The following is a 27,052-nucleotide window of genomic DNA, read 5'->3' on the forward strand; positions in this document are numbered from 1 at the left end:
TGGGCCCCTCCCGGACCTCGAGCTTCGGGCCCGCGCGAGGCGGGGCTGCGGCGGCTGAGGCGGCTGTGGCGGCTGTGGCAGTAGCGGCAGCGGCGGCGACGGGTCCGGGCAGGTGAGCGCGACCCAGGGAGCGCAGGCGCCACGGGGCGACGCGGGGTGGCGGGGTTCTCGCGGCTCGGGCTGGGAGGAAGTGCGGCATGGGGCCGTTTCGTTGTGACAGCAGTGTCGCGAGCGTGGAGAGGTGACAGATCCACACACACACTGTATTTCGCGCGTCCTCGGGGTCCCCAGGGCCAGGCCGAACCCTGATTTCACACCGAGCTGCCCTGCGAGTGGCAACCCCTTTGGGGCCGAGGTGGCCGCACACGCATCCAACGTGCGTGCCTCCCTGACCTGATCTTCCTCAGGCCACTGCGTGCCCCTCCTCGGGAACCCGGGTGGACGCTTCGGGTGCCACCCGGCTGCGGCTGCTCTCTGCTACACACGTGCACCTGCGTGCTCTCCCGTCCCGGTCGCGCAACCATCGCTTCACTCCCAAAGCAAAGTCCACCTAACTTGTGGATTTTAAATTTTTTATTTTCGTCCCTGTGTAATTGTGCGTGGGGTGGCTTGTTTTGGAGACAGGGTTTCACTCTGTAGAGTCAGCTGGCCTGGAACTCACAGAGACCTCCCTGCCTCTGCCTCCCAAGTGCCAGGATTAAAAGTGTGTGCTACTACCTGGTCTTTATTGTTTTAACAGGACTTTTTATTTCTGGTTTTTCATTTTATTGTATTTATTGATTGATTGGTTTTGGAATCAATTGGTTTTGCGCTGTAACCCAGGTTGTCCTTGAACTCTTATAAAGAGTGCTTGAGGGCAGGTGAGATGGCTCAGCAAACTGAGTTTTGGGGAACTGACTGCCAAAAGATGTCCTCTGATCTCTACATGGCCTCTGTGCTGTGCGCTCAAACACACACTCTCTCTCTCTCTCTCTCTCTCTCTCTCTCTCTCTCTCTCTCTCTCTCTGACTGCCAAAAGATGTCCTCTGATCTCTACATGGTCTCTGTGCTGTGCGCTCAAACACTCTCTCTCTCTCTCTCTCTCTCTCTCTCTCTCTCACACACACACACACACACACACACATAAAATTACTTGTTGACACAGCATGATGGAATTTATGAATCATCCCAGCACTGGACAGGTAGAGGTAGGATCAGAAGTTCAAGGTTACCTTGGCAACACACAAAGTGAATTTGAGTTAGCCTGGGCTCTTTAAGACCTTGTTTCACAACAAGAAAAGAAAAGAAAACTAATGAGCAAACTGTATAGACTGGAGCTGAGTTGGTAGAGTGCTTGTTTGAAGTTGGGGGTTTCATTCCTAGCCGGTCTGGGGATACCACTTGTCATCTCAGCACTTGGCAGTGAAAGCAGGGGCATCTGGAGGTCGGTGTGACACTGGAGTTCATGTCCAGCCTGAGCTACACAGAGACCCTGCAATAACAAATAAACAAAAAACCCACGGCTGGGCAGCTTTCGAGTCATTTCTGGACTTAGAATAATCCCATCAGCCTGATGCTCAGAGCAACGCCAGTTTCACCAACCAGACGCCTGAAGCCCTCAAATGCTGCAGCAGGCTCCGCCAGCCGTCTCCTGTCAAAGACTGGTTGCTGGTGTTTCTGTCTGTGGAGTTAGTGGAGGGGGGGGCACCATACTCCACCCCAATTCCCAGGCATTTCTCCCGAGTCGAGTCGTGACTGATTGAATCCGGAAATGCTTAGCTGGAAGGGACAGCCCCTAGGTGGCTGCCTGAGCTTGTGTGTCTTTGGGCTTTGGCGAGTGTGGAGGCTGGCGGGGGCGGAGGGTGGGGCGGGGGCTGCTGAACATCTGGGGCGCTGTTGGTTGCGGTCAGACCAGGCCGGCTCTGTGACCTGCCCAAGCTGCTACTCAACAGTAAGGAAATACTTTTCAGAGTTGGGAGGGCTAATATTTCAACTGCTCCAAGCTTCAGTGCAAAGCGGTCAGTTGGGAAAGAAAGATTCTTCTGGCAGTTGTTTAGTTCTCCTGAGTCTAGCTTCCATGTGTGTAGCATAAAGGAGGGCCGTGCCTTTGCTGTGGGAAGTCAGGAAAGGTCTTATTTCCTGTGAGGCCGGCCCAGGGCTGTCACTCCCAGTGGTCTCCCCCTTCACCGAGGCTAGTGCCAGAATGTTCCTCCTAGTCATGTCACCTTCAGCCTCTCCTGTGGAAACTGTAGCCTTTGGGACTTTCCATGTGATTTCAAGCAAGGTCATGGGGCACAGCTCAGCAGTGGAATACTTCTTTAGTATTTTCAAAACTTTGGATTTCATCCCAGCCTTGCAAAAGAAAATTATAACATATATGTAGAGTATGTACTTATATATATGGCTGTTTATATGAGCTGTGTGCATATGTATGTGTATGAGTTTAGTGTATATGAATAAGGCACACAAACACAGAGAGACCGGGGGAGGATGTCTGGTATTTTACATGGGTGCTGGAGATTTGACCTTTGGTGTTCACGATTGCCTGTAGCAAGAGCTCTTACCTGCTGAGCCATCTGCTTATCCCCTCTATTCACATTCTTTTATACACACATATATAGCATGTGTACATAAAAATTAGATTTTGATGATATTAAGTGCTACAGACAGTTTTAAAAGTCAGTATATGCTCGCAATGGTGTATTTAATTCTAGCCCTTGGAAGGTGGATGCAGGAGGATCTTTGTGACTTTGAGGCCACACTAGTCTATGTAGTGAGTTTTAGAAAAACCAAGGCTACATAGTAAGACCATTTCCAATAAATCAATATTCAGACATACTGTGTACTCCTTTGTTCCTAGTACCAGGGAAATTGAGGTTGGAGGGTAACGAGTTCAAGGCCAGCCTGTAATACATAGCAAGACCCTATTAGAAAAAAGCAATAAAAAAACCAGTTATAATCACATGAGTATAGTGGTGAGGCTGCAGTCCCAGATGAGGGAAGCCGAGAGTGTTGAAGTCGGCTTGGACTCCACAGTAAGACCTTGTTTCAATAAAATGAAACAACCAAAAATCCCCACAAGTGCCTGTTTTATACCTACTACCATTTAGAAGGAGGAGACAGGAATATAAGAGTTCAAAGTTATCTTTAGCTACACAGAAAGTTCAAGGTATTTTCAGGTTACTTGAGACCCTGTGTCAAACAAAGTTAAAAAAAAACCAAATAAATAAAAACCCCAGATATTAAAAATAGCAAGATTAGGCTGGACAGATGGCTCAGCATTTAAGAGCACTGACTGCTCATCCATAGGTTCTGAGTTCAATTCCCAGAAACCACGTGGTGGCTGTGGTAGTTTAAATATGATTGGCTCAATGAGTGGTACTATTTGGAGGTGTCACCTTGTTGGAAGAAGTGTGTCATTGTGGGTGTGAGCTTTAAGATCTTCATCCTACGTGCCCAGAAGCCAGTTTTCTCCTGTCTGCCTTTGGATGAAGAGGTAGAACTCTCATGTCTGCCTGGAAGCTGCCATGATCCTGCCTTGATGATAATGGACTGAACCTCTGAACCTGTAACCCGGACCCAATTAAATGTTGTTCGTCATAAGACACCTTATGTGTCTGAAGACAGCTACAGTGTACTCGTATAAATAAATAAATAAATAAATAAATAAATAAATAAATAGCAAGATTATAGCTAACTATGGGATCTGCATAGGCTCCTGCTGCAGTGAGGGCAGATGAGTAGCAGGTCCCTCATTGGTGGCTCTTTAAGCTGTTGCCTCTAGAACAGTGGGAATGTGCATGGGTGTGGCAGGCCCCAGCTGTGCAGCCCCTCAGCACCCCCTGTCTCCATGATTAGGTTCAGCTGCCAGGCCCAGGCTGAAGAGACTAACCGGCCATTGTTCTCTCAGGGAGAAGGTGGAAGGCCTGCTTCCTCCTGTAGCCAGTTCAGACAGGATTAAGGGCTCAGGCCTGCCCCTGTGGCAGGTTAGTAGCAGTGCTGAAAAGCCTTTGATCTGTCCCCTTCAATGTCCTAGCTCAGGAAGCAGGCCTCGCAACAGACTTTGGATCCTCTTTCACAGTGAGGTGAAAGGTCAGGGCATCTCACAGTCCCTCTCTGCAAACTGCTAAGAAAAGTCTTAGCGAGGAGTCAGGGTGTGACCTGTTGTCCTGGGGTCTGGGTGCTGGAATTGGTTTCCCCCTAACACAGAAGATGAAAAGCACCTGTTTGCCAAGTTCTCTGTCCCTGAACCCCACTCCACTTGGGTCTTGATACTTTAGGATAAGGCTGCACAAGCTAAACAAAAATGAGGCTGGGAAGATGGACTACAGTGTTTGTTGTGCAAATGTGAGGACCTTAGTTCAAGCCATAGAACCTATTTAAGAGAAAAGTCTGGAACCCCAGGGTGAGGAGGTGGACACCAGTAAATCCCTGGGGTTTGCTGGCCTCCACACCCAGTCAAGCTGTAAGCCAATGGGAGAAACAGTTCAGGAAATAAAGCTAGGGCAGTGCTCCTCAGGTAGCACTGAGTGGGCGCTCCTCAGCCTGCCCGTGCTATGGCTCCTTAATGCAGTCCCTCATGTTGTGCTGACCTCAACTATACCATTTTGTTGTTCTTCATAAGTATAACTTTGCTACTGTTATGAATTGTAATATCTGTTACGCAGGGTATCTGATATGTAAACCCCAAAGGAGTCATGATCCACTAGTTGAGAACCCTGGACTAGAGCGAGATGAGCTGTTAAGACACCTCTTGCTCTTCCAGAGGACCCAGGTCCAATTCCCAGCACCCAAATGGTGGCTCACAAGCGTCTTTAACTCCAGTTCCTCGGAGATCTGACACTGTCTTTTCACTTCCTCAGGTACAAGTGACACACAAACATGCTGACCTGGAACTCTCCATATAGACAAGGCTGGCCTCAAATGCATAGCGTCTGACCGCCTCTGCTTCCTGGGAGCTGGGAATAAGGTTATGCTTAACCACACCAAGCCCTTATTGATTTATTATTGAGACAGCCTGAGGCAGGGTCTCACATAGCTCAGGCCAACCTCAAACTACCTATGTAGTTGAAATTGGCCTTAATGTCTACTTCCTCCTGCTCTACCTGCCAAGTTCTGGGTGAAGAGTGACTGAGGGAAGCACCTGATAAGGACACACATGTGTAAATGAATGCATGTGTGCACACACCCCACACAAACATGCATGCCTACTATGCGCATACCCATGCACACACACAAGAACTATTTACCTGTTGTTTTGGTGCTGGAACGAAGGCCAGGGATTGCTAGCCACCATACAAGCATTTTACCAGGGAGCTATGCGCCCAACCCCATTTGTTATGTCTGTCTGTCTGTCTGTCTGTGAGGCAGGGTTTCTCTGCATAGTCCTGGCTGCCCCTAAACCATACTAGTCTAGAATTCACAGATATTCACCTGCCTGCCTCTACCTCATGAGTGCTGGATCAAGGAGTGTGCCACTACCAACCAGCTACAAAACATCCATTTCTTTGAAAGCTGGTGAAGTGTCTGCAGCCAAACCTTATTCCCAGCTGTCAGGAAACAAAGGCAGTCAGATCTCTATGCATTTGAGGCCAGCCTTGTCTATATGGAGAGTATAGGCCTGCTGTGGCAGAGTAGTGAGACTCTGTCTAAAGGACAAGTAGATGCAGGCTAGAGCTACGATTTCAGAAGACTGGGGCTACACTGTTAGCACTCACTGGTGGCTAACTCTAGCTCCAGCTGAATCCATGACTTCTGCTGCTTCTGGTGGCCAGTAAGCTCCTGGGATTTTCCTGGCTTTGCAACCCAATATTGGAGTTACAGACATACAGGGCCATGCCTCGGTTTTCCTGTAGGTGCTTGGGATTTGAACTCAAATCCTCCTTGAAATTTTTAAAATTACATTCATGTATTTATTTGTGGTGGAGGGGTAAGTGGATGCATGTGACACAGAGCAGGTGCTGATGAAGACCAGAGAACTTGTGGGAGTTGGTTCTTTCTTTTACTGCATGAGCTCTGGAGGTGGAACTCGGGGGATCACAGCTGGCAGCTGCCCTCCCCCCTTACCTGCTGAGCCCTCTCATATACCTACAACTCTGGTACCCACCCAGCCATCTTCCTGGACTCAGAAATGCAGACAAAAGGTTTTTTTTTTTTTTGTTGTTGTTGTTGTTGTTGGGTTTGTTTTGTTTTGGGGGGGTTGGTTTTTTGTTTGTTTGTTTGTTTGTTTGTTTGGATTTGGTTTTTTTGAAACAGGGTTTCTCTGTATAGCCCTGGCTGTCCTGGAACTCACTCTGTAGACCAGGCTGGCCTTGTACTCTGAAATCCACCTGCCTCTGCCTCCCAGAGTGCTGGGATTACAGGTGTGCGCCACCACCGCCCGGCTGTCTGTGAGGTTTTTGCCTGCATGTGTCTATGCACTTCAAGTTCCCAGTGCCAGGAGAGGCCAGAGGAAGGTGTTAGATCCCCTGGAAGTGGAGTTGCAGATGGCTGGGTGCTGCCTTGTGGGTGCTGGGAATGGAAACTGTGTCCTCTGAAAGAGCAGCCAGTGCTCTTGACCACCAAACCAGTTCTCCAGCCCCAGAAATGCATTTTAAATTTTAAGTATTAAATACATAAGATGTAACAGACTCTGATAGTGGTGCTATATGTCTGTAATTCCAGAATGCTGTGGCAAGAGAATAGAACATTCCAGACTAGACTAGGCTACATTGTAAGACTGTATCTCAAGAACAAACACAAAACAAAAAACAACAACGAAAGAAAAGAAAGAAAGAAAGAAAGAAAGAAAGAAAGAAAGAAAGAAAAAGAAAAACAGGCATGGTGGTACAAACCTTAAATCTCATCACTGGGGAGGCAGAGGCAGGAGGGTGTCTATGAGTTTGAAGCCAGCCGGGCAGTGGTGGCGCACGCCTTTAATCCCAGCACTTGGGAGGCAGAAGCAGGTAGATTTCTGAGTTTGAGGCCAGCCTGGTCTACAGACTGAGTTCCAGTACAGCCAGGGCTACAAAGAGAAACCCTGTCTTGAAAAAAAAAAAAAAGAAAAAAGAAAAAGATTTTGAGGCCAGCCTAGTCTATTGAGTAAGTTTCAAGACAACCAGGGCTACACAGCTTTTGTCTCAAAAAAGAAAAAAAAGATTTCTGTCTGAAAGATAGATAAATAATAAATAGATAGATGAACAGATAGATAGATAAAATAAAAAGGAAATAAAAGTATCATGTGGTTTGAGAAAAAAGAAAGTATATTTTAAAAAGTAACAAGTAACAGGGTGGAGAAGTAGAATGTTGTCCCTCTTGATTCTCCCGGGTCGTTATGCTATTTTTAGGTGTGCCTGTTGGACATCTGTTTTCTTACTGAGGCACCTTTGCTGTGGCTGTCTGCAGCCATGCTCACACCCCACAGGCTTTTGTTTTGTGGAGCATCAGAGAAGGACACAACTTCACTACAGTCCATTGTTCTGTATCTCATTGTCGGCTATTAAGCTTTCTCTGTGTTGCAAGCCAGCCCTTGGGAGGCAGAGGCTAGTACATCCCTGAGGTCAAGTCTAACCTGGGCTGTATAGCAAGACCTTGTCTCAAAAGGCACAAAAGAAAATTTTACTGTTCTGACTTACATAGAGACTTTGCCTAAGTTTATGTACATAGAGGAAAAATGTTAGTGCTGTGGACTGGCATCGCCAGCGGGTACCCACAAGGGGCTCGGTGTATAGCCAAGGATGTCCAGAACCTCGCGCCTGGCATCCTCGGGAGAAAAAGATGTCACAGAGACAACTGTGAGGAAGAGGGCCAGAGGAATATGACGTAACCGTAAGTCCAAACCCTCCAGGGCTGTTGGCAGCCACCAGTCCTGGGACAGACCATCCTGAGCCCCAGAGGGATCTGGTCCTGCCAACGTGCCCACCAGACCTCCCAGCTAAACAGAAGACACTTGTTTGTCTTCACTCACATCACCTGAGACATGGTTTGTGGTGGCTGCTACAGGGAGTGAGTGCAGGCGTGTGGGCAGGGCCTCCTAGAGCTGCCCACAGCAGAGGTGTGGTGGCTGGTCCTCTCACAAGCCGCCCTGCTGACAGATACACTGGGCTCAGCCAGGCAAGGGGTAGGCAGGAGGGGCCCAGACATTCAAGGTCAGCTTGGCCCACATGGCAAGACCTTGTTTTTTAAAAATCTATCAAAAACATCTGGGTGTGAGACTCTAGCACTCAGCATCTCAGCATTGGGAGGCTAAGGCATGAGGATCAGGAATTTAATGTCTTCCTCTACTCCGTACCTGGCTGGAGGCCAGCCTGGGCTACTTGAGATCCTGTCTCAAAACAGACAAACACATTCTCCAGTCCAAGAATGAGCTAGTTGCATTGTGCCAAGGACTTCCACAGTCCTGTGCTGCTCCCCAAACCTTGGTGTCTCTGTCTCTCTCCTTCCCTTCCTCTCTCGCTTTCCCCCTTCCTCTCCTGCTTCCTTCTTTCTTTCCTTTCTGACAAGGTTTCTACCATTTAGACCAGGCTGCCATTGAATTTGATATCCTCCTGCCTCCACCTTCCCAAAGCTGGGATCCCAGGTGTGTGCTGCCATGCCGGGCTTCCCCATAGACCTCTTGCCTTTGCTTCTGTGGCTCGGGGGTGGAACCCAGGGTACTGTATGTGTTCAGCAAGTGCTCGCCATTGAGCTTTGTATGCGCTGTGAGCCTCACACTGTAGCCCAGGCTGACCTTGAGCTCCTTCTCTTCTGGGTACAGACCTTTGTTTACATGTATGTTTGTGCGGCTCCCACAATACACGGCACCAGCATGGAACCTGGTGTCAGATATCCTGGAACTGCAGATGGCTGTGAGGGGCCGTGTGGGTGTTAGGAGTCACACCCCAGATGTCAAGGACAGCTAGTGCTCTTGACCTTAGAGCGGTCTGCCCAGCCCCTGGCGTTGTTCCTGATCCTCCTGCTGTAGCCCTCTGAGTAGCTGTAGCGTCAGGCCGGGCTCACAAGGTCCAGAGACTACAGGTCTCTTAGGTCATTTAGAAGCTGAAACAGTGTAAGTGCTGTGCACAGTGGGACATAGTATTGTTTTGGGACCTAGGACAAGAAAAACAGTGCAGATGACCGCTCACAGTCTGCTCAGGCACGCTTTCCTTTCTGCAGAGTTGGTGGGTGTAGCGGACTCGAAGCTCTCAGCAGAAGTCTAGGCTGGAGTTAGGAAGCCTGCCCAGAGCGTTCCTGGATCCTGTGACCATTGGCCTTGGAAATGCCCAGCGGTTCCGTGCAGGGATGGACCATAAAGGCCCTGGCCCTTAGCCACGGAATCCTCCTCTGCAACTCCTGGTCCCCTCATCTCACCCTGGGGAAACTGTCCCAGTTCCCAGCTCCCAATCTGCTGCCTCCTGGGCCTTTCTCCAGAGCAGACACCACTTAAATAGTTAAAAGTGTCCTCCCAGCACTTAGGATGTGAAGCAGGAGAATCAGGAGTTCACAGTCATCCTCAATTAGATAGTCACATTGAAGGCCATACCTAAGACCCTTTCTCAAGGTTGGCCAGAGGCACATTCCCTCAGGCCCAGTGCTTCGGGAGGCAGAGGCAGGAGGGTCTTGCAGTTCAAGACTATCCAGGGCTACACAGTATGACCTGTCTCACAAACAAACAAGCAGGAGGAAGATGGTTGGGGAGCACTGTGCTGGGGAGGGCATGGCCCATTAGGCCCATTGGTTGTGAAAGTGTCTGAGCCCTGCCCGCCTCCTTGTTAGGGAACATCGTTGCAGCACACATCACTTGCCGAGAAATATCGTGACAGATGGGGAAGCAAGAATAGAGGGGTCACATGTGGCCTCTGTTTTGTCACAGCAGCAGCACATCTGCCCCCATTTGGGGAAGGGTTGGCATGATGAAGAGCTGCATTGGACAGCTTGGAGACATGCACAGGGAAGGAACAGGGCCGGGGAAGGCTAAAGTACCATGCAGGTGTTGCAGGCTAGGCCCTTGCAGGGCCCGGGGCCTCCCAGGAACCCCCCACCTACATGGGGATCAAGCAGAAAGGAGTAGGGGAGTCAGCTGACCACTCAGGGCACAGGTAATGCTGGGGGCAGTGAGGATGGGATTTTTAGGATGAGCTTCAGAGGATACAGAAAATTTTCCTAGCAGAGCAGAGCATGAAAGTGTGGAGCTGAGTGTGTCCAGGTAACGTAACTGCCTGGCCGTTGAGTAGCTGTTGAGGGGCAGGCGCAGTACTGTCCTGCACCCTGTGTGGTGAGGACGTGGGCTTTTGGAGGTGAGGAACAGTACCTGAAGGGGACCCAGCATGGGGGCTTGAGTGCCCTGGCTTGTATCATAGCATATCCAAGGGTCCCTGGTGACTGTGGGTGGGCAAGAGCAGAGGACAGTGACTCTTTGGACAATTATTTATTTGTCTTGGGGTGGGGGAGGTGTGCATATGCTGCAGCATACCTCTGAAGGTCAGAGGTCAACTGGCAGGAGTCAGTTCTCCGTCCTCCAGTGGGTCCCAGAGACTGCATCAGGCTTGGCAGCAAGTCTCTCACGGACTACTCTTTTCCTTTTTTTCCCTTCCTTCCTTCCTTTCTCTCTCTCTTTCTTTCTTTTCAGTAGTAAAGCTGGAACCCAGAGACACGCCATCCCCCACAGCTATATGTCTCCCCGCCCCTCTCTGTACTTTTCATCGCTGACACAGTGTCTTGCTACGTTGCCCAAGCTGGCCTGGGACCTGCCATGCATCCCACCCAGGCTGTCCTTGAACTTGCACCTGGGATTGCAAGTGCTGTGTTGGCAGGTGTGCTGTGACCAGGGTCCTCTCAGTCGTTTGAAATCTGCGTGACTAAGTGGCATACTTAGAGTTCCTAGCCAGGGTGACAGTCACAGTCCTCAGAGCGTGGAGTGAGGAGCCCCTGTGTATCTTTGAGGCTGGCAAGCAACAGCCACCACGCCAGACGCACCAAACTCTGATCTAGAAAAGAAAACAGCCCTTATCATTGGCAGGCAGATGGTAATTGGCTTCTGATGGCTGTGGCTGTAGGACGCACGGTAGGCTTGGGAACTGTCGCTGAGAAGGTGCCTCTTCACATCCAGGTTGGCTGTCTGCAGCCCTCAGCAGTGGCTGAGGCCAGGCTGCCCTCCACTACCCTGGCAGGTAAGTAGCCAGGGTCTGACAGTAAAGGGTGCTGAGGATGGAGCCCAAGGCCTCCCACGTGGTAAGCGTGTGCGCCTCACCTGAACCCCGACATTGTTGTCCCCCACCCTTCACCTACAGAATGGAGCAGTGCGGGGGAATGCAGTTGCTCAGTGCTGGACTGTTTGTGAGCACCCACGAGGCAGGAGGGTCTCTGAGTTCGAGGCCAGCCTGATCTACAGAGTGAGTTCCAGGCCAACCAGGCTACACAGAGAAACCCTGTCTCATGGGGGTTGAGGGGGGAACCAACCAATAAACAAAAAACGGGGTAGAAACTGGGCATGGTGGCGCAGGCCTGTAATCCCAGCACTTGGGAGGCGGAGGCAGGCGGATTTCTGAGTTCGAGGCCAGCCTGGTCTACAGAGTGAGTTCCAGGACAGCCAGGGCTACACAGAGAAACCCTGTCTCAAAACACCAAAAAGCAAACAAACAAACAAACAAAACAGGATAGAAGATCTATGTCTTCCTATAAACCAGCGTGGGTCATGTAGGCCATCTGGCCTTACCAGAACACAGTGACCCCGAGAGCAGAGCACAAAGGTGGCGAAGGGGCCACGTGACCAGGAGACGCTGGGCTGACCTGACCTGACCGTAGCTGGGAGGTCCAGGCCCAAGCACTGACAGAAACCCTGTGCTGTGTCCTCTCCAGCTCACTGTGAGAGTCCAGCTGACCTGTCCAGCACTGGGAGAAGGGCAGACACAGCCCGTGTCCCCATGGCCATCAGGTCTTGAGCAACAGAGGCTGAGGAGACAGGAGGCAACATAGATCCAGGAAGACAGGATGGGAATGGTTTGTGGCCGTGTGTAACTGCTAAATGCTCACTAAGGGGGGGGGGGGGAACGTAAGGAATGACTAGTGGATCCCCAACAAAGCCTGTCAGCTGGACTACAGTGACAGACTGACAACACTGCCATCTGCTGTTATATGTGAGCCTTGGTCATCTGCCACTGTCATCTGCCCTTTTTCCCTCCCCCAGTCACCAAACCCTCAGCTCAGGCCCCTTCTGTACAGTGGAGCGTTGTTTGCTTACAACCTGAGTGTGTCCTCCCTGAGTGACAGGAAACGGGACAGTGCAGAAATAAGCCCGGTGTTGTTTAGGAGATTGTGAGCATGCTCAGTGCGGGTGCTCTTTGTGTTTGGCCTGGTGCCTGCTAGCAAGCTGCCTACACCCTTAGCTCTTGTAGACAATTTCCATGTTTGCTTTTCTAGTCACCATGGGTCACTGTCTACTTGACATAAAGTGACTGGTGCTGGGAAGCAGAGCCTCACAGATGGTGAGGCTCATTCTACAGAGTCCTCTCATCCCAGTGTGGGTGAAGGAATCACATCGTGTCCCGGCCTGGGTGTCTAGCCAAACCCCGCCCAGCTTTGTCTGGGGACAAGAGCTCTGAAACAGCAGCTGGCTCATCTGTTTCTCTTCCTTGCCTGCAAGGCCTGGTCTGTGCCTCACTGGGGGCAGAGTGATTATTATTACTTGAGAAGTCTTGCTATACAGAGCCCAAGCCTTGAACTTGCCCCTCCTTTTATTTGCCCCCCAGGAGATGGGGGCCAGCACATTACATAGGCCAGGAAATTAGCTCCCCACTAAGTGCCATCGTCTGCCCCAAGATTCTAAAAATCTTGCAAGCTTTGTCCTTTATCCTCTCTCAGAGGTGGCTTCCTCTGGCTTTCTCCAGGCTTGGGAAAGCCAACAGGCTCTGGTACCCTCGTGCCAAGGATAGGGATCCTGGCTACACTCCCTCAGCTGTGGTTTCCCCATCCTCTTTCCTCTGCCTGGCAGTCAGTGGCATGAGCCCACAGCAGGGCCAGCTTATCCAGTCCCCAGCCTGGTGGTCCAGACACTAACTTCTGTCCTCATCCCCACCTGGGCTGGGGGAGGGGCTTCTGGCGCGCTGGAGGGCCTGCATCCGGGGCACTGACCTGCTCAAGACACTGCCTGTGACAGGGTTATGTTCTGGCTGGCTGTTTGGGAATTGATGTCCGTGTCTTGCACCCCCAACTCCCACCCTGTGGCTGTTCCTCTGGGACAAGGGAAGGCTTAATTAAGGAACATGTGGTTTTCTAGGACAGGGCTGGACTCCCTAGGTAAGAGATCTCCTGCTGCCTTGGAGTCCAGGACTAGGCTTGGCTGAGCTTCTTAGAAAGAGAGGAAGATACCTCAGTAGCAGGCAGGTGGGCACTCACGGACCCCAGTAACCACCCGAGTCTCCGTCACTGTTGCCCTCCTCCCAACAGGCCAAAGTTTCCTCATATTCAGAAGGCTTGGGCTTTTCGTCCTTTGTTTTTTTGTAGGTTTTAGGGATGGGGAGGTCAGCCATCCACGGCCTAGGATGTTATCCCGCCCCACACCCTAGTCCTTGACTGGAGAATTGAGCTATGTCCCCACACTGGAAGATCTTAGACAGGAACTCCACCCCTGAGCCAGGCTCACAGCCCCACTGAAAGATTTTAGGCTCATGTTCATCAGTTGTATTCCCAACTCTCCATCTGTAAAACAGACCTACAGTCTTCAGCTGAGGAAGGGCGGGTCTGGCGTTTGACAGACAGTAGCTGCTCTTTCAGCGTCTGTGTGTGTGTTCCGATCCCATCCTCATCCTCAGCATAGACGCCGAGGGCGCCCTTTCACCTAAGGCCTCAGAGGCCTAGTTAGAGGAGAGGGCGTGGTGAGGGGAAGTGCATGCCTTGCCAAAACCAGCCAGCACAAAGCCCTGCAGAGAAGTCCTCTAGCCTTCTGTATGTGCCCTGGTGGGCTCCTACTGCCCCAAAGGTAGGCTGGCAAGATGCGGCAGGTGGAGCTGGGTCACCAGGCCGGTCACTCAACAGCCACAGACATCTGAAACTCAGCCCGAGTGTCTCTGGCGTGCTCCCCACCTCCCTCTTCACTTACTTTTTTAGGCTCTACTTCACCCACTTGTTCATTTCATTTCTTCATTCATGTGAAGCAGTTCCCACTCTGCTGCCCAGGTTGCCCCTGAACCGTGGTGACCATGTGTGAGCCTCGTGAGTGTCGGGGTGGCAGGTGCCCGGCTGCTCCTGTCCTTGTGTAGTGCTGACATCAGAGCCCACAGCTTCCCTGCCGCCAGCCCAGCACGTTCCAGCAAAACTGCAGCCCAGGCCTCGCTACAGCACTGTCTGCTGCCGAAGTATCCTAGTTATTTTATTTATTCTTTTTTTGTTTTGTTTTGTTTTGTTTGTTTTTTGGTTTTTTGGTTTTTTGGTTTTTTTTTTTTTTTTTTTTTTTTTGGATTTGGTTTTTTTGAGACAGGGTTTCTCTGTATAGTCCTGGCTGTCCTGGAACTCACTCTGTAGACCAGGCTGGCCTCGAACTCAGAAATCCGCCTGCCTCTGCCTCCCAGAGTGCTGGGATTACAGGCGTGCGCCACCACCACCTGGCTTTGTTTTGTTTTTCGAGACAGGGTTTCTCTGTGTAGCCCTGGCTATCCTGGAACTCACTCTGTAGACCAGGCTGGCCTTGAACTCAGAAATCTGCCTGCCTCTGCCTCCCAAGTGCTGGGATTACAGGCATGTGCCACCACACCCGGCAATTTTATTTATTCTTTTTTTTTTTTTAAAGATTTATTTATTGTTATATGTAAGTACACTGTAGCTGTCTTCAGACACCCCAGAAGAGGGCATCAGATCTCATTATGGATGGTTGTGAACCACCATGTGGTTGCTGGGATTTGAACTCAGGACCTTTGGAAGAGCAGTCAGTGCTCTTAACCGCTGAGCCATCTCTCCAGCCCCAATTTTATTTATTCTTATTTTTATGCTGTAGGTGTTTTGCCTGCATGGGTGTCTGTGCATCACATGTGTGCAGTGCCCACTGAGGCCAGAAACGGGTATCCAGTCCGCTGGAACTGGAGTTACAGATGTTTGTGAGCCAGCGTGTAGCTGCTTGGAAATCAAGCCTGGGTCCTCTGCACGGGCGGCCAGCAGGCTTCAGCATCTCCAGCCCCTTGGTGCTGTAGGTGGAGACTGGCTGCAGACTCCCTCCCCTCCCCCATCCTCACAGAACTCCATCACATCCTTGGCGCCCATCTTGGCTCCTCACCAATGAGAATCTCTGCCCAAACTCCTCCCTCCCCTTGTTTCAGGAAACACTGTCTGTCAGGCTGGCCTCGAACCCCTCCTGAGTGCTCAGGTGAGGTGTGCATGATCATGCCTGGCTCCAGACCCGTCTCATGTAAGCTCATGTTTGAACTTTAAAATAACTCTTTTTTTCCTAGAAGTGCTATTGATCAGTCTTGTGTACTAGGCAAGGATACATGTTTGTGTTTGTGTCCAACATGTGTGTCCTGTTTCTCACAGGTCCATTGGGCAGTATGACACAGAAGAAGGGGAAGACTCTTCTGGTTATACCACACTAGAGGTGGTGCACACAGTGGAGTGCAGCCATGCCCCAGAGTCCCCAAAAATCCACATATGCACAAGCACCTTTGAGAAATGTAGTTTCTGCTCAGAGCCTGCACGTCCTGGGGACATTTATTTGTTTATTTAGTTAGATAGTTGTTTTGTTTTGTCTTTTTCAAGACAGGGCTTCTCTGTGCAGCCTGGCTGTCCTGGAACTCACTCTGTAGACCAGACTGGTCTTGAACTCAGAAATCCACCTGCCTCTGCCTCCCAAGTGCTGGGATTAAAGGCGTGCGACACAACTGCCCGGCTTATTTTAAGATTTTTTTAAAAAGACTTATTTATTTTTATATATAAGTACACTGTAGCTGTCTTCAGATACCCCAGAAGAGACATTAGAGCTCATTACAGATGGTTGTAAGCCACCATGTGGTTGCTGGGGTTTGAACTCAGGACCTTCAGAAGAGCAGTCAGTGCTCTTAACCGCTGAGCCATCTCTCTAGCCCTTTATTTTTATTTATTTTTATTTTTATTTTTTATTTTAAGATTTTTACTACATCTACTTGTAGGGAATACATGCGTCACAGTGGCGGTCGGGGACAATCTGTAGAGGCCGCTCTTTCCATCCACCATATAAGATCCATGGAGTTGCCTGTGTTCTCAGGGCTCCGTGTCCAGGAGAGTCCTCTCCTCTCCCAGCATCTCCCCTCAGCTGTTCAGATCAGATTGGGGTCCTGGAGACACACGCTGGGTCAGCACTCACGCGCCCTCATTCCTCACAAGTCCAATCTACCCTTGGCTGGATAGTCTCCATTTTGCTGAATCTAGCTCATCTCACCCAGCCCTTCTTGTTCCTCAGGACTGAGCCTCCCGCTGTCCAGCACCCCTGGGATGGGTAATGGTGTGCAGGAAGGCTCGGTGCGCCTGCGAGAGGATGCCGAAGCCGTGCTGGCCGGGGCCGTCTCCTCAAAGGTAAGTAGTGTCATCTCCCTGGGGACAGCGGCTCTCTCCCTTCCTAATGCCATGGCCTTTAGTACAGTTTCTCATGTTGTGACTCCCAGCCATAAAGTTTGTTGTTGCTGTTTGATAGCTGTAGCTTTGCTGCTGTTATGGATCATAATGTAAACACCTGACGTGCAGGAGATCTGATATGGGACCCCGTGTGGAAGGGTCGTTCCAACCCCAGGTTGGGAACCACTGCTGTAGGACGGTGGATCTCTGGGCTCCCCCACCAGGTCAGAGGTCCTGCCGTCCTCTCCCTGATGCACAGCAGGTACCATTGCTGTCTGAGCTCACTGTGAGCAAGGGGCACAGGTGTGTGCCTACTGTGGGAGGTGTCACCCAAATCCAGCCAGGCCCAGCGTCTGGCAGCAGCCCAGACCTTACCCATAGCTGTGGGTGCCAGGCTCCTCCCAAGGCCCTTGGAAATGGAGAGCGGGGCTGGGCACCCTAGACTGCCACCCTAGCACTCAGGAGTCTAAGGCCCGAGAATCCCAAGTTCCAAGTCAGCCTGCACTGTAAGCAAACCCATCCCCAAAACCTCAACAACAGCACAGCAGTCAGCTCAGCCCACGCTGTGGACTTGTGCCACCAATGGATGTCCTGCTGGACCCAAACAGGCTGGCATGGCCCACGGGCCTCTCCAGGTCCTGGCAGGTGCTGCACCAACAGTCTCAAAGTCCATGCTGTCAGGGAGCAGGCAGCACCCTACAATCATCCTGACCTTTCCCTGAGTTACAGGAGGCACCTGGGACTGCCGGGCTGTGGGAGGGGATAGGATGCACTCACCAGTTCCAGCTTAGAGGCCACTAATGGAGTACTTAGGCATAGTCCTTCAGAGGCTAGCTGACTGCGTGACAGAATTCGAATGCAACCATCTGCATTCCCCAGGACAAATGCTCCTCCAGGGACCCACTGAAGGCACCACTACCATGAACACCCTCCATCACCTTCCACCACTTCCTAACATTACCCCCTGCTGACCACAGGAGCCCCAGTATTGCCTGCTGACCCGCTGTTCTGCCATTATGGCCCCATGCAGGGGTAACTACCAGCTGGGCACGGTGCACACACCTATTAACCCAGTTCCAAAATCTCACCTGGACAGTGGTGGCACATGCCTTTAAAACCAACACTCTGGCCGGGCGGTGGTGGCGCACGCCTATAATCCTAGCACTCTGGGAGGCAGAGGCAGGCAGTTTTCTGAGTTCGAGGCCAGCCTGGTCTACAGAGCGAGTTCCGGGACAGCCAGGGCCACACAGAGAAACCCTGTCCCCTCACCCCTACGATGGCTCTGAAATGCCACAGTACAATCATGCAAACAAGGTGGGATGAGGACCCAGAGATTGCATAGGAGGCACGGAGACCGGGACACTGCAAGGACAGCTTGGACACCTTGCAGGGTATCTGTCCCCTCGCCCCAGCTGACTGCACGAGGCTAAGCACTGTTTCAAACAACACTGAGGCTGAGGACTGTAAGAGAGGTGGGTGGGTCAGGGAGAGTAGTGCTCACTCACTGTCTTGGCACTTGGGTGGCTGAGGCAGGAGGATTGCAAGATTAAAGACAGTCTGGACTATGGAATGAGACCCTGTCTCAAATCAGGGAAAATGACGGTTATGTTCGTGGAGTGGCACACATGACAGTTACGTGGCACACGCCTTTAGTGCTCATGAGGCAGAAGCAGGAGAATCTCTGAGATGAAGCCAGCCTGCTCTAAATAAACAAATTCCAGACCAGCCATGACTGCATAGAGGGACCCTGTCTCAAAACAAGCAAACAAACAAACCAACACGCAAAATCAAGAGAAAAAGGGCCGGGAGATGGGTCAGTCAGTAAAACAGTGTTTGTCAAGTGTGAAGACCTGGGTTCAGAGCCCCAGGACCTAATAGAACTGTGATAGCCTGTGTCTGTGAGCCACGCTAGGGCAGGAAGGCAGAGAAGGGAGGAGCCTGGGGTTTGTTTACCATCAGGCTAGCCCAATCAGTGAGTGCACTGAGAGACGAAAATGGGGAGGAGAACACTTGATACTGGCCTCTGGCCTACACACACACACACACACACACACACACACACACACAGGTGCACACGAGAACACAAACATTAAAGGCACTTGATGCATCTCTCGTCTTGGCCCCCTGATGAGCAGCCCCTCCAGCCTCTGTGACGCCTTGACCCCTCTTTTTTTTGAGACCTTAACCTGGAGTTCTGTTGCAGAGAGACCACAGGCAAGTGCTCAGCTCCCTGTTGTCCGGAGCCCTGGCCGGTGCACTCGCCAAGACCGCAGTAGCCCCCCTGGACCGGACCAAGATCATCTTCCAAGGTAACAGCTGTGTGCCCGCCCTTGTGTAGTGTGGGGGTGACCAGGAAGCACCTCCCCCTTGTCCCTCAATCCCAAATAGAGTCTCAGACTGTAGCCCAGACAGGCTGTAGCCCAGACAGGCTGTAGCCCAGACAGGCTGTAGCCCAGGCAGGCTGTAGCCCAGACAGGCTGTAGCCCAGACAGGCTGTAGCCCAGACAGACTGTAGCCCAGACAGGCTGTAGCCCAGACAGGCTGTAGCCCAGGCAGGCTGTAGCCCAGGCAGGCTGTAGCCCAGGCAGGCTGTACCCCAGGCAGGCTGTAGCCCAGGCAGGCTGTAGCCCAGACAGGCTGTAGCCTAGACAGGCTGTAGCCCAGACAGGCTGTAGCCCAGACAGGCTGTAGCCCAGACAGACTGTAGCCCAGACAGGCTGTAGCCCAGGCAGGCTGTAGCCCAGGCAGGCTGTAGCCCAGGTAGGCTGTACCCCAGGCAGACTGTAGCCCAGACAGGCTGTAGCCTAGACAGGCTGTAGCCCAGACAGGCTGTAGCCCAGGCAGGCTGTAGCCCAGACAGACTGTAGCCCAGACAGGCTGTAGCCCAGGCAGGCTGTACCCCAGGCAGACTGTAGCCCAGACAGGCTATAGCCCAGGCAGACTGTAGCCCAGACAGGATGTAGCCCAGACAGGCTGTAGCCCAGGCAGGTTGTAGCCCAGACAGAATTCACATTCACTTTGTAGTCTAGGTCAGCCTTAACTCTATAGCAATTCTCCTGCCTCAGCCTCTTAAGTACTGGGTGTTATGCCCAGTTTTCAGGAACCCCAGAAGACTGCCAGGAATTACGAGTTCAATGCAAGAACAAAGAAAGTCTTTATTATACAAATCTGACCCAGACCGAAAGCCTTCCCTGCTCCAGGTTAGGATGCGATGCTTGCTTGAGTTCAGGAGTGTGCAGAAGCTGGGACTCTTGAGCTTTGCCAGTCATGACTGGGGAGAGGGTAAAGGAGTGCTGTACTGCTGACCTGATAAGGTTTGTTTAGATGTGGGGCAGAACTGTGCAGCTTGAAAGGAACCTGACCTGACAGAGGTAACTCACCCCCTTATCAGAAGCCAGTGTATTTTACAAAATGGTCACAGCTGTCTGGGAACACTTAATTGCCTCTTTCCCATAGTCCAAGAGTGGACTTTTGTCACTTCAAGGATGTTGGTTCTTGCCTCCTTCAAGGGATCGGAACCATCTGCACCAGAGAAATGCTGGTTGTTAATCAGGGGAGGGAGGGTGTTTTGGTGACTCGGAGGTTAGAGTAGACTGCCTTTCCTCTGCTCCCAAGGCCCACATCTGCGGCCTTGGGAGCAGGGACAAGGGAGTGCAGGCCAAGGATTACTGCAGAAGTGGGCAGGATACCTCCTGTCTCTTCACGGGGTCACTTGTGTCTGCTACCACACCCTGTGATCTTCAGAGACACTAGTCACTGCTGTAGGGCACTTCCAGCCCCTTGAGTCTGTTACACCCACAAAGCCTTTATTCCCAAACCCAGTCACCTTCCGGGAGACCCCCTGAGGAGGCGGATGTATTTGGGGGACAGAGCCTAGAGCCCATGTCCCTCCCTGGGTGCTAAACTGTGTCTGGCCAGCTAAGCGGAGGAAGGCTAGACCTTCTGTTGATGGTCAACTGGTGGCAGCCTCTTCAGCTGTTGGGAGAGGGGGCTATCCACTGCTACTGCGCCTTGGTGTGCAACCACAGCTCATGTTGCCTGCTGACCGAGCGCAGTTGTGGAGCCAGGCCCTGGGTGGCGATTTCCTGCTGAGGGCTAGAGAAGTACTCAGGCTTCGTGCCGGGGTTGGGGTGGTGCTATCCACTGGCCACACCAGATGCAGGGTCAGTGAACTGGAGCCCCTGCCAGATGGCCGCAATACTCAGCCCCGCAGTCCCGCAGCCCAAGCCCCTGGCTGTCCTAAGGTGGCAGGTGCTGGCCCCACTGCTTTTCCCAGGATAGAAAGGACACGGGCAGGCCTCGGTAGTGCGTCCCTGACCACTGTTCACACCCAGCCCCTAGCACAGGGCAGGCCCCAGAGCCCTGGGTATTGGGGTTGCAGACCGGGGGCTTGACAGCCACTTCTCATGCTCGCTTTGCTTTTGTTTGTTCTAGTGTCTTCAAAAAGATTTTCCGCCAAGGTGAGCTGCTGGGGCGGGGGGGGGGGGGGCAGTGGAGCGGGTGGTCGTGGGGAGCAGGCGTCCAAGGAGCCCTTTGTGCACAGGTTTCCCGGGGGTAGTTGAATCCTGCCACCCTAACACACCTGTCGGGTGGCCCTTCACAGTCTGCCTTTCTGTGTGCTTTAAACTAGAATCCTTAGACTAACAGCCATGTGCTGTGTGTATCAGCCTTACAGCCCCGTCCCCATTCCTGTCAATCCCCAGCATCCAGGCTGCAGGACGCATCACAGCCTAGGGCTGCTCCTAGCTGGGCAGGCCTGGTGCAGGTGCTCCACTACCCGCCCTCTCTGAGCTGAGGGCACTGCCTGCATGGTGCTCAGGGCAGGTAAAGAAGTGCTGACTCGCTGTCTTCCCCAGGAGGCCTTCCGGCTCCTCTACTTCACCTACCTCAATGAGGGCTTCCTCAGCCTATGGCGCGGGAATTCGGCCACCATGGTGCGAGTGATTCCTTACGCAGCCATCCAGTTCAGCGCACACGAGGAATACAAGCGCATCCTGGGCCACTACTATGGCTTTCGTGGAGAGTGAGGCTTGCTGGTTCCCTGTCCACCTGGTCCTGCCCCTCCCCACAGGGCCCCACCCATCCTACACACCCAGGCTCCTCACCCAGGCTCCAGCCCTCACTCACCCTTCCTCCAGGAGGGACCACACCCTGTTACCCACTCCTTCACCCCGCCCTCTGTGCCTTCCCCCAGTCACTGTCCTGTGCTGTCTCCTCCTCTGTGCCTTCCCCCAGTCACTGTCCTGTGCTGTCTCCTCCTCTGTGCCTTCCCCCAGTCACTGTCCTGTGCTGTCTCCTCCTCTGTGCCTTCCCCCAGTCACTGTCCTGTGCTGTCTCCTCCTCTGTGCCTTCCCCCAGTCACTGTCCTGTGCTGTCTCCTCCTCTGTGCCTTCCCCCAGTCACTGTCCTGTGCTGTCTCCTCCTCTGTGCCTTCCCCCAGTCACTGTCCTGTGCGGTCTCCTCCTCTGTGCCTTCCCCCAGTCACTGTCCTGTGCGGTCTCCTCCTCTGTGCCTTCCCCCAGTCACTGTCCTGTGCTGTCTCCTCCTCTGTTCCTTCCCCCAGTCACTGTCCTGTGCTGTCTCCTCCTCTGTTCCTTCCCCCAGTCACTGTCCTGTGCTGTCTCCTCCTCTGTGCCTTCCCCCAGTCACTGTCCTGTGCTGTCTCCTCCTCTGTTCCTTCCCCCAGTCACTGTCCTGTGCTGTCTCCTCCTCTGTTCCTTCCCCCAGTCACTGTCCTGTGCTGTCTCCTCCTCTGTTCCTTCCCCCAGTCACTGTCCTGTGCTGTCTCCTCCTCTGTGCCTTCCCCCAGTCACTGTCCTGTGCTGTCTCCTCCTCTGTTCCTTCCCCCAGTCACTGTCCTGTGCTGTCTCCTCCTCTGTTCCTTCCCCCAGTCACTGTCCTGTGCTGTCTCCTCCTCTGTTCCTTCCCCCAGTCACTGTCCTGTGCTGTCTCCTCCTCTGTGCCTTCCCCCAGTCACTGTCCTGTGCTGTCTCCTCCTCTGTTCCTTCCCCCAGTCACTGTCCTGTGCTGTCTCCTCCTCTGTTCCTTCCCCCAGTCACTGTCCTGTGCTGTCTCCTCCTCTGTGCCTTCCCCCAGTCACTGTCCTGTGCTGTCTCCTCCTCTCATTCACTTATCCCTCTGCCAAGATCTGATTGCCAAGGGTGCGGGGCACCATGTAGCCCCAGTCTCAGGGAAGATACCTCTCTGTTGCAGACGGGGAGGGAGATGAAGTGACATTTGGCATTATCCTAAGAGACCCCATAAGTTGTTGCTCCATGTGTCCCCCAGCCTGAGGTGTGGGCACCCACTGTCCCTACCTAGGTCCTAACTTATTCTGCCTGTCCACAGAGCCCTGCCCCCATGGCCACGCCTCTTGGCTGGCGCCTTGGCAGGGACCACTGCGGCTTCCCTCACATACCCTCTGGACCTGGTCAGAGCAAGGATGGCCGTGACGCCCAAGGAGATGTGAGTCTACACAGGGTCCGTGCCGTGCTGCTGTGGGGGTGCTTGCTGGGGGTTCGTCCTGTGTGTTCCAGAAAGCATCATTTGTTCTAGACAAAATACGTCAGGGTAGCCAGGCCATAGTGGTGTGTGATTTTAATCCAGCACTCAGGCGACAGAGGCAGTTGGATCTCTTAAGAGTTTGGGGCACTTAGTTCAGGGGTAGGACATCTGCTTGGCACATGCACAGGCAACTGGGGAGAGCCGAGTGGCTGCAGTGTGGGAAGCCAGGCAGGTGGTACTATATCCATACTATATCCATGGAGCCCCCTCCCCCGCCCCCCATCCCCCCGCTGTGTCCTAGGCAGGAGGAGTGATGGGGCACAGGCACCGAGCCCTGTCACACGGTCTTCGCAGGTACAGCAATATCTTTCATGTCTTCATCCGCATCTCGAGGGAGGAAGGCCTGAAGACCCTCTATTTCGGGTTCACGCCCACCGTACTGGGCGTCATTCCCTATGCGGGACTTAGCTTCTTCACGTACGAGTCACTGAAGAGCCTGCACAGAGGTAAGGAGGGGTGGAGAGAAGAAATGGGACCCTACACCCTCCAGAGCCCAATTCAAAGACACCCTCTGTCCAGTGGAACCCACCCAGGAGCATGGACTGTAAGCTCTGAGGTGTGCGCTCCCCTTCATTCAGTTAGCTAGCCAGGGTCGCACTGGAACACGGGCAGGACTCAGGTTTGCCTTGTAGCCAAGCAAGACCTTAAACTGCCTCACTCTCCTACCTCCAGCACTGGGGTCACAGGCTTGCCTCTCACATGCATTAGGTGCTAGGGATGAAACCGGGCCCCAGCCCCCCAGTGTTTTATTAACAGTAATGATCTAGAAAAGTTGAGGCCTCTCACTGGGACTGTGGGCAGCACTCCAGAGGTGGCTTTGAAAGCCAGGAGTGGTGGGTGCACCTGTGATCTGAGCATTCAGGGAGAATGAGGCAGGAGGACTGCTGTAGGCTCAAGGCCAGCCATGCTACCTAACAAGACCGTGTATCAAACACTCGAATGGCTGGAAAGATGGTGGCCTATCTGTGTGGACGTGTCTCGGACCCTCAAGGATCCCTAGTCCATGGTGCTGCAGTTCTTCTGTGCGCTGGCACAGTGCTTGCCTCAAGTCAGGCGTAGAGCCTGACCTCTTGCCACAGCTCACCCTCGGCAGGAAGGCAGGCCGCCTGGATGCGGGGATGCTGGGCACACAGTTGTCACACTGCGTTCAGCTGGTAACAGTGACAAGAAGAGTGCACACAGCACGGGTGCAGGACGCTGACACCCTTCCAGTCTCTGGGCTGCTGGCTCGTGCCTGCCGTCCCCTCAGGAGGCTAGGGCAGGAGGATGGGCAGGAGGTAGAGGCCAGCCTGGGCTAGCCAGTGACGCTCTTGCCACAGAACACCAACTGACAATTGAACCTGTCATCGAGGTTCCTTGAGCCTGTGCTGTACCTGCACCAGGTGGTGGTTGATCCCTGGCCGCCATGATCTGAGAATGAATGAGAGCAACAGCTTGTCCGCTCTTTCCCTGTGGGCTGGGCTGGGCTGGGGGCTCTGGATGGCATGGTAGATGCCCTGCACACCGCTACAGTCTCGTTAGCTTACCAAAGTCAGGCAGGCGTGCCCTCCATTGAGGACATACTCTAAGGGTTCAGGCATCCATGGAGAATCTTGGGATTCACCCCTACAAATGATGGGGCAGGATGGGAACCTGTACCCCCATAGGTGAGGGGGAACTACTGCACATGTAGCCTGGGCCTCCTTATAAGTCTCGCTGTTACAAAGTGTGTGTTACGTTAGCCTAGGGTGTGGTCAATGGTCAAAGCATTGATCTCACATGCACGAGCCCCTGGGTCCCGTTCCCAGCATAAAGCTAAGCCAGGGTGGCCAGGAAGCGGGGCCTCGGTTTCTCCAAGTGTGGCACTCACGTGCCCTCTGCCCTGCAGAGTACAGTGGCCGCCCGCAGCCCTACCCCTTTGAGCGCATGGTCTTCGGGGCCTGTGCTGGCCTTATCGGGCAGTCGGCTTCCTACCCTCTGGACGTGGTGCGGCGGCGCATGCAGACAGCAGGTGTCACAGGCCACCAGCACGGCTCCATCCTGAGCACGCTACGCTCCATTGTACGTGAGGAGGGCGCAGTGCGGGGCCTCTACAAGGGCCTGAGCATGAACTGGCTGAAGGGCCCCATTGCTGTGGGAATCAGCTTCACCACTTTCGACCTCATGCAGATCCTGCTGCGCCGGCTGCAGAGCTAGGCTAACACAACAGTGGATGGTGAGCTGTCAGACAAGGGTGTGCAGCTGTGTGCTGGCAGCCCTGTGGTACCTTGAAGCCGGGCAGGAGGGCGGGACCTGGCTTGGGGCCGTGGGGTCCATGGCAGAAGTGATGGGCCTCAGGGTGTGACATTGTGATGATGGAGCTTGGTGTCCCCGCCCTTCAGTCCCTTGCTAGACTGGTGAGTCTCCTGAGGAGTTACCCAAAGGCCCCTAGTGGGTCAATTGCACTTCCTGGCCCTGTGTCCTCTGACCTGCTGCTGATTCTAGTGCCCATTGGCACACCGGGCTCAGAGCCCATCCCTTCTTGCTGACTGTGCCTGGCCTGCAGATGTGATGGCTGTGCCTTTAAAGCCACACACTGGAGGGTCACTGCTTGCTCAGTGATGGCTGTACCTGTGTTCCTCAGTCCTCCACCACACCTGCCCATCTTCTCCCAGGTGACAAATGGCTGCTCTTTCCCACGTAGCTTTCTCCCCAGAACACTGTGCCCATCTCATTCCCGAGGGCTGCACCTGACCGTTGCCAACTACCTGGCTTGAAACCTTTCCAGGAGAGCCCATGGCCACCAGGCAGGGGGGTAAAGTTCAGACCCCACTGGAAACGCCCGTGTGGGTGTCATTGTCCTGGGGTGTCTCCCACAGCACACCAGTCAGGCTGAACGCAGGCCCAAAGCCTCTCATATGCACAGCACCCATGGAAGTGGGGCTCAAGCTCTTGAAACTGCCTTCTGAGGGGTCCTAGTACCCATGGGAGCCGTCAGCCAGGCCACATGAAGCCCAAGATGGGTGACTTTTCCTGTGTGAATGAGTACAGATGTATTCATGGCCTGGGGAGTAGGGAAAGGCCAGGTATTCAGGGACCACCAGCCAGCTAACTCAAGGAGAACCCCTGGGGTTCCCCAGCTGTCACAGGAAACTATTGCCTTTCCTGGTGTCTGTGGTTCTTGGTTCACGGTCTTTGAGACAGGCCCAGCCAGAAGCCCTGGCTCTCCTGCTCTTCAGTGTTATTTGGGCTAGCTTCAACTTTCAGCAATCCTCCTGCCTCTGGTTTCTAGTTTCAACTTATCCTGTCCCAAGTCTGCACATAAAACCCCTACCCTCCCTGTGCAATGCGGCTCTGGCTCAGAGGTGATGTGGGTGTGGATCCCACAGCTGGATGGCAGCCACCTCACACGCCGACCTGAGCATGGCGGCTCGGCCCCGGGCATTTGCAGTTGTTGATGCCACCTTTGTGTGCTCTGTGCTTCTTACTGTGTGCCTGTGATGCTCGGCCATCTCTGTCTGCGGATGATGGCTCGTCCCACCGTGTCCCGGCAGCCTCTGGTGGCTGGGCGGGGCTGTCCTCTTGTGTACTGCCCACTCTTCCTGACGTGGCCCCACATTGGGATGGAGAGGCTGGGCATCCCACACCAGGAGGCTGCGGGTGCCTGAGGCGCCTGGGTCAGCCCAGCAGGTTGCACCATGCAGCCGGCTGGCTTGAGCCCTGCATCCGGCAGCCGGATGGGCAGAAGTGAGGTGTCATGGGTCCCTTATCTTCCCTATGTCCCCCCTGTAGCTCTGGCTCGGGGCCTTCCTGCCTCTGTGGCTGCCCTCCTCCATGGCTATTGTCCAGTCTGGAGTTCTATTTTGATGCCATGAAGACACTTTGTTTATATATAATGTTTATATATTTTGAAGATTTGTGCCAACAGAATATATTTAATAAAAATTTAAATAACTCCTGCTTCTCACTTCTTCAGCTCTGGCTCTCTGCATCTGTGAACGTTAGCCCGAAACGGTGAAGC

At 53.2% G+C, this 27,052-nt stretch overlaps 1 protein-coding gene across 1 annotated transcript; it reads left to right on the forward strand.

The window, feature by feature from the left end:
* Positions 1–26,986, forward strand: Slc25a42 (solute carrier family 25 member 42). Its single transcript, XM_052161914.1, has 8 exons — positions 1–112; positions 16,358–16,470; positions 18,713–18,818; positions 20,944–20,969; positions 21,366–21,532; positions 22,858–22,974; positions 23,368–23,519; positions 24,941–26,986. Exons 2-8 carry the CDS (start codon positions 16,390–16,392, stop codon positions 25,246–25,248), a joined length of 957 nt encoding a protein of 318 aa, XP_052017874.1. The 5' UTR covers positions 1–112; positions 16,358–16,389; the 3' UTR covers positions 25,249–26,986.
* The last annotated feature ends 66 nt before the right edge of the window (positions 26,987–27,052 follow it).

The sequence above is a fragment of the Apodemus sylvaticus genome, chromosome 18, assembly GCF_947179515.1.
Source record: "Apodemus sylvaticus chromosome 18, mApoSyl1.1, whole genome shotgun sequence".
Lineage (NCBI taxonomy): Eukaryota > Metazoa > Chordata > Mammalia > Rodentia > Muridae > Apodemus > Apodemus sylvaticus.